This window comes from Pseudorca crassidens, chromosome 15 (genome assembly GCF_039906515.1).
Source record: "Pseudorca crassidens isolate mPseCra1 chromosome 15, mPseCra1.hap1, whole genome shotgun sequence".
Classification (NCBI taxonomy): domain Eukaryota; kingdom Metazoa; phylum Chordata; class Mammalia; order Artiodactyla; family Delphinidae; genus Pseudorca; species Pseudorca crassidens.
This window is the reverse complement of record NC_090310.1, coordinates 62,583,621-62,599,067: the sequence shown is the minus strand read 5'-3', so window position 1 is coordinate 62,599,067 and position 15,447 is coordinate 62,583,621. Positions and strand designations below refer to the sequence as shown.

Here is a 15,447-nt window from a genome sequence, read left to right as displayed (position 1 = left end):
TAAAAGATTGAAATAATATAAATGCATCTTCTTTGACCACAGTGAAAAAAAACTAGAGATCATAACAGAAGGAAAATTGGAAAATATACAAATACGTGGAAATTAAACAACACACTGTTAAATAACCAATTAGTCAAAGAAGAAATCACAAAGGAAATTAGAAAATACTCAGAGACAGATGAATCATAACACACCAAAACTTATGGGATGCAGTAAAATCAGTGCAATATAAAAATTACCCTACCCCACCCCCAAATCTCCAGGCCCAAATGATTTCACTGGAGAATTCTACCAAATGGTTAAAGAAAAAGTAACACTATTTCTAGATAATATTTTCCAGAAAATAGAGGGAAGGAAACTACCCTGATACCAAAACGAGACAAAGATTCAGATGACCACCTGCAATCTAGATTTAAGGTTGATCCTCATTCCAAGAAAATTCAAATAAATAAAAATGTTTGAGACAATCAGGGAAATCTGCATACTGAATGGATATTTGATATTAAGGAAATATTAGGATTTTTTATGTCTAGTCATAGTATTTTGGTTATGTATATTAAAACAGTCCTTAATGACATACTGAAATATTTATGACTGAAATGATATAATGCCTGGGATTTATTAAAATAATTCAGGGGCAAGGGTGGGAAAATGAGGACCATGTGCAGATAATTGTGGACTCCCGGGAGACACATGGAGGTTTATTAAACTATTGTTTTTGTATGTTTGAACTTTTCCTTAAGAACTGTTTAGGGCATTTCTATTCTTTTTCTGTAATCTCCCTGGTCATGACTTTTGTTTACTTTCTACTGCATTCTTGTTTTTTTCTTACTGATTTGTTAGATGGGTTTAAAAAAATCTTTTTTTAAAGGAAATCAGCCCTTTATCTGTCATACAGGTAAATACTTTTTAGTTCCTCATTTGTCTTCTGAGTTTCTTTCTCATTTTTTACAGAAAATTTCAATATTACAGGATAATTTGACCCAAATGTTTTGACCTCGTATATGTGTTTACCCCAAGACTATTTTGACTATGAGTTTTGAATTCAATTATTTTTATCAGAATTACACTAATCCAATACATCAAGAAAGAGTTTTCTTGGGCAAGCTGAATGAAACAAATTTAATCCCTCCATCAGTTATTTTATGACCAAAATTAAATTCTTTCTAATGTTGCCCACTTTAAATTTAATTTTACGAAATTATTTTTTCATGAAAATCACTTAGTCTCATGGGGTAAATGCCACCATGAAGATTTAATTCTTCTCTCAGTCATTTTTAGTCTATATCTGATTTCACCAGTTTCCTGCCATTGTGCGTTGTCTACTATGTCCATTAATTTTAATTGGTCCAATTTTTTCAGGTCACATTTGATTATCTAAATGTCAAAATTGTACTCCCTGTTTGAATTTTAGTCAATATGTAATTTAACATGTCAGTTTTCGTTTCTGTCAACTTGATTTTGTGTTGGTTATTTCTATACATCTGTGGTAGTTTGTATTATTATTATTATTATTTTTTTTTTGGCGGTACACGGGCCTCTCACTGTTGCGGCTTCTCCCGTTGCGGAGCACAGGCTCCGGACGCGCAGGCTCAGCGGCCATGGCTCACGGGCCCAGCCGCTCTGCGGCATGTGGGATCTTCCTGGACCGGGGCACGAACCCGTGTCCCCTGCATCGGCAGGCGGACTCTCAACCACTGCGCCACCAGGGAAGCCCAGTTTGTATTATTTGCTCACACTTTGCCTTCCCTCCTCACGCTCTCCACATACCCTCTACTGGAGGACATTTCTCTACTCATTGATGTTGAACTTGACTGTGTTGGCAGTCTATATTTTCCAAAGATGACCACAATGTATTTCCCATCTCACATTCATCTCTCAACATTTTTAAAAAAATTTTATTGAAGTATAATTGACTTACAACGTGGTGTTAATTTCTGCGGTACAGCAAAGTGACTCAGTTATATATATATATATTCTTTTTCATGTTCTTTTCATTCCGGTTTATCACAGCATATTGAATATAGTTCCCTGTGCTGTACAGTAGGACCTTGTTGTTTCATTCATCTCACATCTTACATTGACCTTGATGTCTTCCCATCAAGTAGGGGAGGTCTCTGTCCTCTCCCTCTTGAACCTGAGTGGATCTCTGTGAGAGCCTTGAGCAACAGGGTTCAGAAGTGATGTGTCTTCTGCGGCTAGATCATAAAAATACAATACACTTCCCCCTGGCTCTCTTGGAACCCACCCACCATGCTTTGAGGGAGCGCAAACTAGCCCACACAGAGAGAACACCTGGGGAATGCCACAAAGAATTGTTCTGGTTGACGGCTCCAACTGAGGTCCCAGCTGACAGCCAATGTTAACCACCAGATGTGTAAGTGAAAACACCTCCAGAAGATTGTGGCCACAGCCTTGAATGTTTCCAGCTGGCGGCGCAGACAGTCTAGAGCAGAGGCAAGCAGTTCCCAGTGTGCCCTGCCTAAATTCCTGAACTACAGAATCAGTGAGCATAAGGAAATGGCTGTTTCATGCCTTTAAGTTTTAAGGGGGGTTGTAATGTAGCAGTTGTAACCAGAGCACCACAGGACTTGCTTTGACTGGTGGAATGCGGTGCTGGTTCTGTGTGTGGTTCTGAGCTTGGGCTTTCAGAGCATCGTGGGTCCCCACTGTCTCTCTGTCCCCTCAGGAGTCTCTGACTTCTGTCATGACAAAAACATGTGCCTGCTGGTCCCAGAAAAAGGAGATACATGAATAACCCTGAACCCAACTGTTACGGGCTGAATTGTGTCTCCTGCAAATTCCTATGTTGAAGTCCTAACCCCTAATACCTCAGAATGTGAAAGCACTTGGAGATAGGGCCTTTAAAAAGGTGATAAACTTAAATGAGGTCATCAGGGAAGGCCCTAACCTGATCTGCCTGGTGTCCTTATAAGAAGAGGAAATCTGGACACACATGGAGACACCAGAGATACAAACAGAGAGGAGTGACCACATGAGGACACAGTGAGAAGGAGGCCATCTGCAAGCCAAGGAGTGAGGCATCAGAAGAAACCAATCCTACCAACACTTCAATCTTGGACTTCTAACCTCCAGAACTGTGAGAAAATACATTTCTGTTGTTTAAGCCACCCAGTCTGTGGTATTTTGTTATGGCTGCCCTAGGAAACCAAAACACCAACCCAGAGCCTGGAACTAAACCTGGCGGATCCCAGCAGAGCCTCAGCCAACCCACAAGCCCATGAAAGATAGAAATAAATGCTCAAAGTTATAAGCAATCAAGTTTTGGTGTTGTTTGTTACACAGCATTATTGTAGGCGAAAAAATGACTAGTATGACATCAAATTTTCCCCAGGCCAATTTTGACAATTTTCTTTATTACCCACAACATAATTCCTCAGCAAGTTATTAATCTAAACAAAGTTTATCACCTGCATAGTTCAACATCTTCAGTTATGTCGAAACTGCTCCTGCTGCTAGCAAAGCATCAGGGCCTGGGTCAAAATAATGGGGTCAAAACATACTATCAAACATTTCTATAGCTCTTATCCCCCTTAGCCTCCCACTGGCCATGTTCATGCCAGTCCTGCCCGCAGGCCAGGAGACTCGAATGCCAGGGCTCCTTTCTGCTCCATGTCTGCATCCCCAGCATCTTTCATGCTAAGGCAGTGAAGTGGATCCCTCAGGCCAGACAGAAACTTGCACCAAGGCAGCTGTCTTTCTCAAATAAAAATTAAATGGATGTTCAAGGCTTCCCATCCTCTGGCCCCCACATACTCCCTCAGCTCCATCTTTCCCTGCTTTTCCCCAGACTTGTGTCTTCAGTAGAGGCAGCAGAGACTCCAAGGCCCTGTATGAGTCTCCCACTTCCCTGTCTCCCCTTGTTCATCTCTTCCTTATCCTGTGACAACCCACTGGCTTCCTTTATTTCCTCTTTCATGCCATGGTCCTCACTACCACAGGGCCTTTGCACATGATTTTCTTTGCCTAAAATGCTGTTCCACCACCCCTTTCATCTAGTTTACACCCAGTCATCCTTCATATTGTAACCAAGCAGGACCCTATGAGGCCTTCCCTGAATAGATCCCCACCCATGTCCTCCACCTGCTTTTTGTCTGTAGAAAAACTTTAGTCAAAGTTTTAAAGAATAAAGTTAATCAGAGAAGTGAGAAAATGCAGAAAGAAAGGAAAACAGTCAAGCAAGACAAAATAATAATACTTTAGCCATTAAACAAAGTCAAGGACCTTTAGTTCTTCCTCGAGGACTATAGATAACATTCTGAGCCATGTCCTTTGAGCTGTTTTGCAGATACTGAAACCCCCACCAGGTGGGAGAAGTTAACTGTAGGCTGCCCGCAAGCATGTAGATACCAGTCCACTTGGAACAAGGCGGCTGATGATGCTGACTCCTGATTACCTCCCCACCAACCAGTCAGAACAATGTCCATGAGCTGATCACACCCTGCTCCTTGAATACTATAAGACTCCTCACTACCCCCTCCAGGGCAGGACACACATTCTTGAGGGCGTTAGCCCACTGGGGCCCCCTTTGCCTGGCAAAGCAATAGAGCTATTTCTTTCCACTTCACTCAAAATTCTGTCTCTGAGGTTTAATCTGGCACCAGCGTACAGAGGATGAATTTCGGCAATATCTCAAATATGAAGACACTTCTTCAGGGAAGCCCACCCTGACTTCTCTAGATTAGGTCAGTCCAAGTACCATGTATCTCCCCTTCTTAGCACTCATCTCTTCTATAATTTATTAGGGTGACCATTACAGACTTTCAGATTCATGAGGACTGGAAATCACGACACTGGAATGAGGTCTCATTCACTCTGTCCCCAGAGTCTGGTACATAGTGGATGCACAATAAATATTTGTTGATTGAATGAATATTGTCCCAATTGCCCTGCTGAATCCCTCCATTGGCATCCAGGGTGTCCTTGGAGGTGTGCCGCTCAGATGTCTCTTCAAGAGGACCTGCTATGAAGAGGATAGGTGTATGACCACCTCCAGCTGCTGCACTTTCAGAGCTGCTGCAGTGTTCATGCCAAGGCCACAGCCCCCCTAGGAAACCAAGGACTACAAAGGACTGAGCACAGTGGGACTCTAGGGATGGGTCAATTTTGCCCAACACAGGACTCATCTAAGGACTCATCTTTCTGCTCTAAGGCTCCCCATTGGCCTGGCCAAGACTTTCTCAAAGATGCTGTGCCAGTTATCAATGTATTGCCCCTCTACCCCAAATTCACCCCTCAGTGCCTGCTCTAAGATAATGAGCAGGACTCTGGGCACCACCCCCTTTACAGTGAGATGCTAAACTTCTCCAGTAGAGGGTGCTGGAGGAGACATACCAAGAGGAAAGGAGGCTTCTCTTCTTGGTTCTGGGGTATATGTGTGTGTATTCCTATATAATCTGCTTTCTGCCCCAAGACCAACCCTCTCCCACAACACACACCTTCCTACTATTCTCCAAGTCATTCTACTCCAGTCACTGTGGCCTCCTTGATGTTCCACATTCCACAAACTAAAATCCTGCCTCAGGATCTTTGCACTTGCTGTTTTGTCTTGTCATATGCCACCTCTTCTAAGAGGCTTCACCTACAACCCCCAAACCCCTTTTAGCTCTGTCCCTTTATCCTGCTGTTTTGTTCCTTCATAGCACTGATTACTGGGTAACATACTGTATATTATACTTACTTATTCCTTTTTCTGTCTCCCCCCCTACACACACACACACACACACATAAAGAAACACCTCCTCCATGAGGCCAGACACTTTGTGTGTCTCGTTCACTGCTGCATCCCCAGGGCCTAGATTAGTACCTGGCACACAGCAGATACTCAGTAAGTATTCTGCCTTTCCTAATCCCACCTATCATTTAAGGCTCAACCCCAACCTCTACTCCTCCAGGAAGCCCTCCCTGATAAGTGGGGCCCTGGAAAGTGGCTTACTGCCTCCCACCTACTGTCCTGCCCAATTTTAGGTATAATGTAGGCTTTATGGCAGGTAGAGACTGCGGTGGAGACTAAAGGCAGATGAGAGCAGGCCAGCTTTATTGGGGTTAAGTGGCGGGGAGGGGCCTCCATAGGCTCCGGGCCAGGGCAGAGCTGCAGCGCGAGCAGCTGGAATGCCACGTCACTTCTTCCACTCCTTCCTTTCATAGTCCCACCGGGAGGCCAGGCCTTGCACGGGGTTGCCCTTCATGTCCAGGATGCGCTGGAGCTGCTGGGCCTTCCACTCATCCATCAGGGTGATGGGTTTCTTAGGGAACACTGCAGGGAAGGAACCGGGTAGGGACAGGGGCATGCGGGACCCTGCCAGGCCCACCCCCTCCCGCTGAGCCAGGGTCTCCAGGCACAAGGTCAGGGTGCCCTGCATGAGGACCCCTCGCCACCCCTGTCCATCCGCCACCAGACTCCCCACTAAAGCTGCACTCTGGGGACCTCTGAGTCATGATCCCTGCTCTGCCTTAGACTTGGTGTGGGAACTGGGCCAAGGTCCTTCCCCTTTCTGAGCCTCAGTTTCCTCACCTACTCTGTGACCCAAGGGTAAGAGGAGCACTGGTTTGAAGTCTTTCTGGGTCCAAATCCCAGCTCTACCACTACTTTGCTGTGTGACCTTGAACAAGTCACTTCATCTCTGACCCCCAATTTCCTTACCTGTCAAAAACAGGTCCTGTCCACCAGGGTTGTGGGGATTGAATGTGTTAGTATTTATAATGCAATTGGCAGAATGAGGGAAGATATGAAAACCCCTAATACATGATAGCTACTATAATTACTGAGTTTGCTCCCACTTATTGGGAAGGGTCCAGGATGAGACAGTTTCTTATGCTTCCTGAAGGGGTTGGGAGTGGGAGGTAGGATAGGGGTGTTCACTTTAAAGCTATGGGGACCCAAAGGGTGAACTCACGGAGGCATTTTAGGTGCCTTGATGTGTGGACCTAGAAAGGCCTGGGGGACAGAGCTCCCAGCCCTGCTCACATCCTACTTCCTGGTCCATCTGCCCCTGAGGCCAGCTTAACCTGCCTGACCTTTGTCTCTGGTACTTTCTATTCCAGTGGGTGTGAAAGAAGGGAAAGATCTTTATGGGCACCTATTAGTACCAAACATTGGACTAGAATAGAATTTTTCCCAAAGGTTCTCTCATTTCACCCTCGTGCAAGGTAGGAATTCCCATCACACTTTTACAGAAGAAGAAACAAAGTGAGGCCTCTGGAGGTGAAGTCAATTGAGGCAGAGACTGCCAGCTCATCCCCAACATGCTCCCCTCTACTTCCAGAGCAGTGCTTCTCAAACCTCAGTGCACATCAGAATCACCCAGAGGGATATTAAAACATAGATTGCTGGGCTCCAGCCTCAGAGTGTCTGACTCAGTAGATCCAGAGTGGGGCTGAGAATTTGCATTTCTAACAAGTTCCCAAGTGAAGCTGTTGGTCCAGAGACCCCACTTTGAGAATCACTCTTCTGTAGTAATAAATCACTCTTCTGTAGTAACAAATGTAGTAATAACATGGTCGGTTGGGTACATGATCACTCAGCTAAAGACTATATTTCCCAGCTTCCCTTGTGGCTACGCATGGTCATATGATCACTTCTAGCCAATAGGATGTGAGCAGAAGTGGTGGTGCAAATTCTGGACCTTAGAGAGAGTGTGTCCTCCCTTTCCCTCTTCTTGGCTGGAATGTAGGCTTTATGGCTGGAGCTGGAGCAGCCATTTTGTATGTCAAGAAGGAAGCTGCATGTTAAGGATGGCAGAGCAACAAGACAATAGGAGTCTGATATTGTGGAATCCCCATACTCCCCCTGGCCTTTTTTGTGAGAGAGGAAAAAAACTTCTATCTTGTTTAAGCTCTTGTACATTGGAGACTCTTTGTTACAGCAGCCAAAACAATATACTGACAAGTTCACGGTTAGTAGCAGCAAAATCAGTAACAACATCGTTCATGACTATGTGCCAGGCACTAGGCAACAGTTTTATAATTAAATCCTCACAGGAACCCTGACATGTGGGCACTATTATTCCCATTTTACAGATGAGAGAATTGAGGCCCAGAGAGGTCGGGTCCCTACATTGCAACCCAGGCAGCCGTGCTCTGCCCTTCCCCATACACCTCTTTGGGGGACTTTTCAAAACTCTTCAGATGAGTGCCAGCATAATTCCCTTATCAAAGCTTGGCTGGTGGCTGTGGCCACAAGGGCATGGCCGAGGGCTGCGGCCAGCTGAGACACTGCCACTCACCATAGACCCGCTGCCACCAAATCAGCAGACCTGTGAATCCAAAGAAGAAGAAGACACAGCCCATCACTGTCTTCCACTCGTTGGAGCGACGGTTCATCTCTGTGAAGGTCTCATGGAACTGGAGCCGGTACACTGGAGGCAGGTGAGGGGTGGGGGAGGAGGGGCCTCAGGTGCATCCATTCCAAGGGCCCTGGGCCAACTCTTGGCCTCAGGGACCTCCAGCCTCCCCCTCCCTGCAGCAGATGCTGTCCATTCAGCAAATTCTTACTGAGCATCTAGCATGTGCAAAGCATGGCCAGGAGCTGATGGCAAAGCTGGCTCCCAGGGGCACTTCTGGTGGGCAGCACTTGGGGTCACACGTCCCTCCTGCTTCCCAGGGTCAGGCCCCTGCTCTCCCACCCACCTCACCTGCCTCTCTCTGCTCCATCTCCCCACACCACTCAGTGATGCCCAGGACCCTCCATGCTCTCCAGCTCTTACATCCTTCCCCATGCTGTTCCTACTACCTGGCAGCCCCTCCTCTTCAGCATCCAAAACCGACTGGAACAACGCTCCTCTGGAAGGCCCACCAGGATTCCATCTTTCTCTCTCCCTTGGGTTCCCACAGCCCCCTGAACACACCTCACCCAGCCGCATATCCCGTATTACAGCTATCTGGGCTTGCGTTGGTTCCCCCACTGGACTGGGAGCACCCTGAGGGCAGGAACCCTCAGGGGGATTCACTTCCGTGTCCCCAGCATCGCCTAGCACCAGGCTGTGCACAAACAGTTCAATGAATAAAAAGATGAATGAACAAAGGAATGAATTTCACCCCTCAGGTACGCATTCGAGTCTTTGGGTGGTTCTGGCTGTCTTGTTGGGGGCTCTCCCTGCCCACTGCTCCGTGACAGGCCAGGCCCTTCTTTGCAAAGTCGCCCCCAGCCCCACCCTGAGACCTACAGGCCACCTTCTCAGCGTGGCTCAGCTGCGTCCAGCTGCCCTTCTCCTTCTCCTTCAGGGCCTGCTGCTCTGCGTTGAGCTGCGTGCAGAAGGGCTCATCGGGCATGGGGTAGGAGCGCTGGGCATGGTAGTTGGTGTAGGGGGGCATCTTCTCCTTGCCGTGGGCTGCGGGCACAGGGAGGAACTGAGTTCAGGCTGCCCCTGGGACGTCCTGGCACTAACCGCAGTATTAGAAAGTGGGTGGCACTTACTGAGCACTTACTGTGTGCCAGGAGCCATGCTAAGGCCTTCGGGCGAGTTGACTCATTGGCTCGGCATCACTCTGAGACAGTGATATTGTTCTCTTCATCTTACAGAGGAAGAAACTGAGTAGCTAAGGGACTTGCCGAAATTCACAGAGCAAAAGGGAGCCGGGCCAGGGCTGTAATTCAGCCCCTGTGGCTTCAAATCCTGTGTCCTCTGGGAAGATCTGGGGTGAGGAGGGCACATCAGGCAAAGGCAATGGGTAGGGAAAGGTTCATTGTGATGAACCTGAGATGGCAGATGGGAAACTGCCCCACAAACTGTAAAGCATTATCCCTATGCTTGTTTTTTTTTTTTTTTTAGAAGATGTTGGGGGTAGGAGTTTATTAATTAATTTATTTATTTTTGCTGCGTTGGGTCTTCGTTTCTGTGCAAGGGCTTTCTCTAGTTGTGGCAAGCGGGGGCCGCTCTTCATCGCGGTGCGCGGGCCTCTCACTGTATCCCTATGGTTTTAATGAGTGGTCAGGGGCACAGCTTTGGAGTTGCGGAACCCCAGTTCTACCCCGGCCCAGCTCTGACAAGCCCCTTTACCTCACTGTGTTCCACGTCCTCATCCGGAAAGTGGGGAGAGTAAAAGATCCAACTCCACACTGTTGTGGAAGCTTCAAGATAATGCACTCGAAAGGCTTAGCACAGCGCCTGGCACACAGTAGGTGCTCCACGAATTCCACTGATAGACAGCGGCTGGCTTCACCTCTGGCTTCCATTCTTGGAAGCTTTCCCTGATGGCTAAGCCCTCAAGGGCTCCATGCGAGTGTCCAGAACAAGGCTGGGCGCTCGAAGGGTCTCAGTAAAGCTTCTTCTGTTTATTGTCACCAGAGATGCCCTCAAGGAGGGCATTGGTACCACCGTGCCCAAATAGCATGGGAACTGCTTTGGGCAAAGAGTCCTGGCTCTGGGCCTGTGTGTTTACCTGAGCAATGGAGATGACAGCATAGTATCCACTTCATGTGTTTGCTCTGAAGTCTAAATGTGTTAATCTCTGCAAAAAGTTTATCACGGCTCAGGGTACATAGTAAGGGCTCAATAAATGCTATCTGTTTTTATTCTCCAGAGGGTCAGCCTTCTATCTGGCTGAAGTCTCTCCTACTTTAGGCCTCTTTCTTCTGACTAGCATGGACACAAGGGTCTGGAAAGACAGTCCAAAGTTCTGTCAGCACCCTCAGCCTCAGGACACAAAGGTCTTAGGGGCCTGAGATACGGGGGTCAGACCCTGAGAAAGCTTGGGAGGAGGGGACGGCTGTCTCTATTTCCTGGAAGAATGTGGCCCCGGACCAAGGGGTAGGATCATGGGAAATGGTTTGGGGCAGGCCCAGGGCAGCATGAAAGGGACCAGGGGCAGCCTGCAGACAGGACCCTTGCCCCTGGCCTTGCAGTTAGGCGAGAGTCAGGGCGGGGTGGGTGTCCGGGTCTTACCAGTGCCTCCCGGGCTGTGGATCCCTCGCATTCCAAGTCCTCCTTTCCTCAGCACCAAGCTCCAGGCAGCTCTAAAGGACATCTGGGGGGGGAGGTGTGGGTGAGTCCTGCCCTCTGCCCTCTGCCCTTCCCCTCAGGATCCAGAGGAACAGCTTTTTCACAGGTGTTGTGGCTGGGGGACTGGTCCCCAGGATTCCAAGGTCACCGCCTGCCCCTTCTAATTCTGTATGATATCCCTATGGGGGTTGATGGGCATCCTAGACATTTGGACCCCCCCTCCTGGGACCTCAGTTTACCATCTGAGAAGTGGGAGGAGGCCTAACTCTTAAAGGCAGGACCTGAACAGTTTGGGTCTGGGAGCCTGGGTTCCGATTCCAGCCCCAGCTCATGGTGGCTAGGTTGGGAAACCTCTCTCAGCTGTTTGTCCTCTAGAGGAAACAGGGTGGGAGTCCAGGTAGGGAGGGAGCAGGTCCTGGGATAACTCTCCTCGCTACAGGGCCATCTGCCAAGGTCTCCTGCAGATGGTTTGGCCCCCACCCCTTCCCCCATAATTGGCTGCCTACGTGCCTGGAGAGCCTGCTCTGCTGGACCTGGTGGGAGAGGGAGACAGGCGAGCCCAACCCTCCATCCCCAGGGAGATCTCAGGGTCTGGCATCCCAGGGGGGCGAGGAGGGGACTTAGAGGAGGACACGGACCAAACTGGGACAGAGGGAGGAAGAGAGGCACACATCTGGGGAGAAGAAGGGGGTATCCCACTTCTGGAAATTGAAAGAGGCCCCACATCTAGGGAAAGAGAGGCACCCAATCATTAGAGAGAGGGAGGGGTGTACCATATATGGAAAGTGGGAAGGGGCTGCACATCTGGAAAGGAAGGGCTCCCCATCAGTGATAAGTGGTTGAGAGCCCCATCTATGGGGAGGGAAGGAGTAATCTACATTTGAGGAAAGAGATGGCTCCCCATATGCGGACGGAGGAAAGTTCCCCTCAACTCTGAGCTGCCAGTAGCTGCCCGCCCGCCCCACCCGCCATGCTCCTCTATAGCAGCGCCCCCACGGATGGTAAAAGCCGGAGTCCCAGCCGCGTCTCCCACCGGCCCGGATTTGGGCAGCCGGGGCTCTTCCCACCCACTCACTTACCGTGCGGCTCAGCGGAAGCCAGAACGCGACCCGGGTCTGCGGAGCAAGTAACGGAGAACAGGCTGCAGAGGGACCGGAGCGCTGGCGCCCGCCTCCGGGCCCGCCCCACAGCCTTTCCCAGGACCGCCCCCGCGTGGGAACGTCCTGCCTGGGAGAGCCTAGCCCGCGTCCCTGGGGTCTCCCGGGCTGCGCAATGACTCCCCGCCTCAATTTCCCTGCCCACCGGGGTCCTGCCTCTGGAGGCCACCAGCTGACGCAGCCCTGGGACCAGCTGGCTGTGTGCCCTGGGCTGGCCCAGCCCTGTGAGTCCGCTTGTCCCAGGAGCTGGATCTTCCTGCCTTCACACCTTTGCTCACCGCTGTTTCTTCCACCTGCAATGCTCTCTTAGGGCTTTTGAGGACCCAAGTCTTGGCAACTTTCCAGCCCAGACCCCATGCCTTCCTGCTCCAGGAAGCTACAAGCATCTAGAATCTGGGAGCTGTCCTGTGGTGTACCACCTGGCACGAATGCCCTCATACTCAATGACAGGTGAAAAAAGCCTCCCCCTGGGTTCAAATCTTAGCTGTGTGACCTTCAACAAATGGCCTAACCTCACTGAGTTCCTGTTTTCTGAAAAAGAGAGCTAATGATATCTCTTACCTTACATGATCGCTGGAAAGATTAAATATGTCAATAGAAAAATGTGCAACAGGCACATTTATTCAAGAACTATTTATTAAGACCTATTACAGCTGGCATTATTGTCTACTGTTTAACAGGTTAAACGCTTGGGGATTTAGAGACAAACAAAATCAAACACGGTCCCTGCCATTTTAGGGCTTACAATCCAGTTTCAAGCAGAGAGAGGCCTGTGCAAAGGCCCAGAGGCAGAAAAACACAGGTGTGTTCACAGAACAGAGAGAGGCCATCTTGGCCAGAGTGTAATGGGCAAAGGAGAAAGCTGGAGAGAGGCTGGAGTACCAAGCAGGGCTTCATAAGCCACGGTGTGGATCTTGGATTTTATTTTAAAGCTGGGAAGCCAAAAACGGTAAGTAGGGTAGTGATGTGGTTAAATGGAGCAGAACATGCGTCCAGTAAATATGGCTTGGAATTGTTAGAATACTGATTCTGGACTGATGGGTGAAGGCTGTGAATTCTTTCGTGGCCTGGGGCCAGAACTTTCTAGGTCTGCAAGCTCTGGTCCCCTGAGGTGTGCCGAGCACCCACCCACCCATCAGGGTTCCTGTAGCCCATTGAAGCCATACAGACCTGCTCTAGCCAGTGCCTGGAGGAAGGGGCTTAGTGCCCTGGAAGCAGATGAGTCTTAAAGAGCAGGGACTCAGGGGGAGGTGCTAGAGAGACCGTAGAGTGGGCAGGATGCATGTCACCTCCATTCTGGGAGGTGAGAAGGCAGTGTGGGAGTCTGCTGGATGTCAAGAGACCCCAGCTCCCAGGACTGGCCATGCTTACTCCTGGGGGCTGCTCCTCCCCCTTCCCCATGATCAAGGGAATTCCAGATTTGAGAGAACCCAAAGAGGACCACCTTACCCCTTGGATGCTGTCCAGGGTGTCCTGAAGATTAGCCCTAAGGACAGAAGATGAGGTAAGGCCCTCCCTCAGGCAACCTGGGGAGGACACACCTTGAGTCTTGTCAGATCTTTCCAGGGGCAGGTGGGTGCTGGCTGCATTGGGGTGAGGGCAATGTGTAGGCTTTACTGCTGCCACACTCGTGACTAAGTGGCTCCATTTCTGGGCCTCAGTTTCCCCATCCATTACAAGGGCCTCCCAAGGGAGAACTTGACCCTGGAGAACTTGACCCTCTGTTCTTCTCTACCGTCTCCCACCCCCATCTCGGTGGGAATGCCAGGCTCCAGATGTGGAGCAGTGCTGTGACAAGGAACATCTGTTTGGGAAGCCGGCCCCAGGGCTGAGGGTGATGGGGTGATGGCAGGCTCCCCGGCGGCTCAAGGTTGATATAGGGCAGCACCACTGCGTAGAGGGCGATGCCCAGCAGCGTCTTGAGGTCTGGAACCTGGAAATAGTCAGACTCTCCCATAAAGCAGGTCACTCAGGTGTCCTGGGGCCGAGGAGTAGGAGTCTTCCGTGGGAACCTTGGTGGGCACAAGGTGGGCTCCAGATGAGGCATTACACACCACTCACGGCAAGGGGCCCTACATGTGAATGCAGGCTGAGATTTCAGAAACAGCAGGAATAGGAGGTGAGAGGGATCTGTCCCTTTCAGGCGGCCCTGCGGCTCCAACCCCCCAGCAGGAACCCATACAGAAAGGAGCAGCTCTCTCTCACTTGATCAGATTCAGGGAGGCCCTGAGTTTCTGCTCAGACACAAAGACCTGAGCCACAATCTCAGCATCCTGCTGGTACGACCCCTTCCCCTCCCATTCAGGCTTCATGCAGGACCCACCTCTGGCCTCCCAGCCCAGAGGAGATACTGAGGAAGAGCTAGGCCTCATGGAGGACACAAAGCCGAAAGTAGGAAGAGGTGTCGGACAAAGCGTTGCGGACCCGTATCCCCAGCCCCTGGGGAGCCCCTGGAGCCATTTGAACATGGGGAGGAGGCCTGGGATAGGAGGGGGCGAAGCCAAGAAGTGCAGGGACTGGGGAGGAGATATAGGGTAGTCGGAGACCGGAAGGTAGGAGTAGGCGGGGCTTATCCTTAGGGGCGGGGACTGCGTGTAAGAGTGGGCCAGGGAAGAGCAGGGCAACCGAGGCACTAAGGGGATGGGGCCAGTTGGGCGGTGGGGGTGGGGGGGGCGGGTGCCGGTAAACAGAGGGGACGTGTTAAGGACAGAGCAGAGCCCGATCCCGCCCACCAGCTGGAAAGCTGACTCCCAGCAGGGACACTGTGATTCCGGGACACTGCGGCCTTCAGGCGACGGGCAGCGCCAGCATGAAGGTGCCCGGGCGGCAGCGCAGGCTCGGAGGACGTCGTGCGAAGATCCGCAGATCCAGCAGGGACCAGTCCAGAAAGCGCTTCTGCAACTGTAGACAGGAGGGCCGGCTCAGAACCGACGCCGAACCAGGGCTACCACGGGAGCGGTCGCTAGTGGCGCGTTTCCCGGCCCTAGGAACGATCCCGTGGCGCGATCAGGAGCAGGTGGACGCCCTCGGATGGATTTCATTGGGACGGGACGAGACCGGTGGTGGCCTGGAAGATGGAAACCTCCTTCCTGCAGGTCTGTTATCTCTGCACCACCACACCTGGGGCACGAAGTGAGCGAAGCCCGCGTTGTTCAGCCGGAAGAGGAATTCCTCGCAGAGTTGCAGGGGAGACGTTTGAGGCCGACCCCTCTGGCTGTCACTCATGGCCTCTTGGCCCCCCCCCCACCACAGGCGGCCGTTATTCTAGGTCCCGCCACCTGCCTCACTCTACTCACCTACGTCCCTCGTCTCCTCCCTCCTTCCCCGTC

General features: G+C 50.5%; 1 protein-coding gene across 6 annotated transcripts; it reads right to left on the bottom strand.

Moving 5' to 3' along the window:
* Positions 1–6,036: 6,036 nt before the first annotated feature.
* COX4I2 (cytochrome c oxidase subunit 4I2) lies at positions 6,037–14,130 on the bottom strand. 6 transcript variants are annotated; one of them, XM_067707762.1, is made up of 8 exons: positions 13,568–13,710; positions 12,264–12,430; positions 12,041–12,076; positions 10,905–10,986; positions 10,402–10,470; positions 9,186–9,350; positions 8,247–8,378; positions 6,037–6,277 (listed from the first exon to the last, which is right to left on the bottom strand). In XM_067707762.1, exons 4-8 carry the CDS (start codon positions 10,984–10,986, stop codon positions 6,141–6,143), a joined length of 585 nt encoding a protein of 194 aa, XP_067563863.1. In that variant the 5' UTR covers positions 12,041–12,076; positions 12,264–12,430; positions 13,568–13,710; the 3' UTR covers positions 6,037–6,140. The 6 variants fall into 6 exon arrangements, with proteins under 6 accessions (XP_067563863.1, XP_067563862.1, XP_067563866.1 ...); XM_067707761.1 differs by lacking the exon at positions 12,264–12,430 and having other exon boundaries at positions 13,568–13,604; XM_067707765.1 differs by lacking the exon at positions 10,402–10,470 and having other exon boundaries at positions 13,568–13,584.
* Positions 14,131–15,447: the final 1,317 nt, after the last annotated feature.

Coding starts and splice junctions, on each gene's coding strand:
- COX4I2 (XM_067707760.1), bottom strand. CDS start 13,792: ATGGATGGGGAAACTGAGGCCCAGAAATGGAGCCACTTAGTCACGAGT. Junction 12,077..13,567: donor CCCTGGACAGCATCCAAGGG/GTAAGGTGGTCC, acceptor CTTGCTCCGCAG/ACCCGGGTCGCGTTCTGGCT. Junction 8,379..9,185: donor CCACGCTGAGAAGGTGGCCT/GTAGGTCTCAGG, acceptor ACCTGCCTCCAG/TGTACCGGCTCCAGTTCCAT.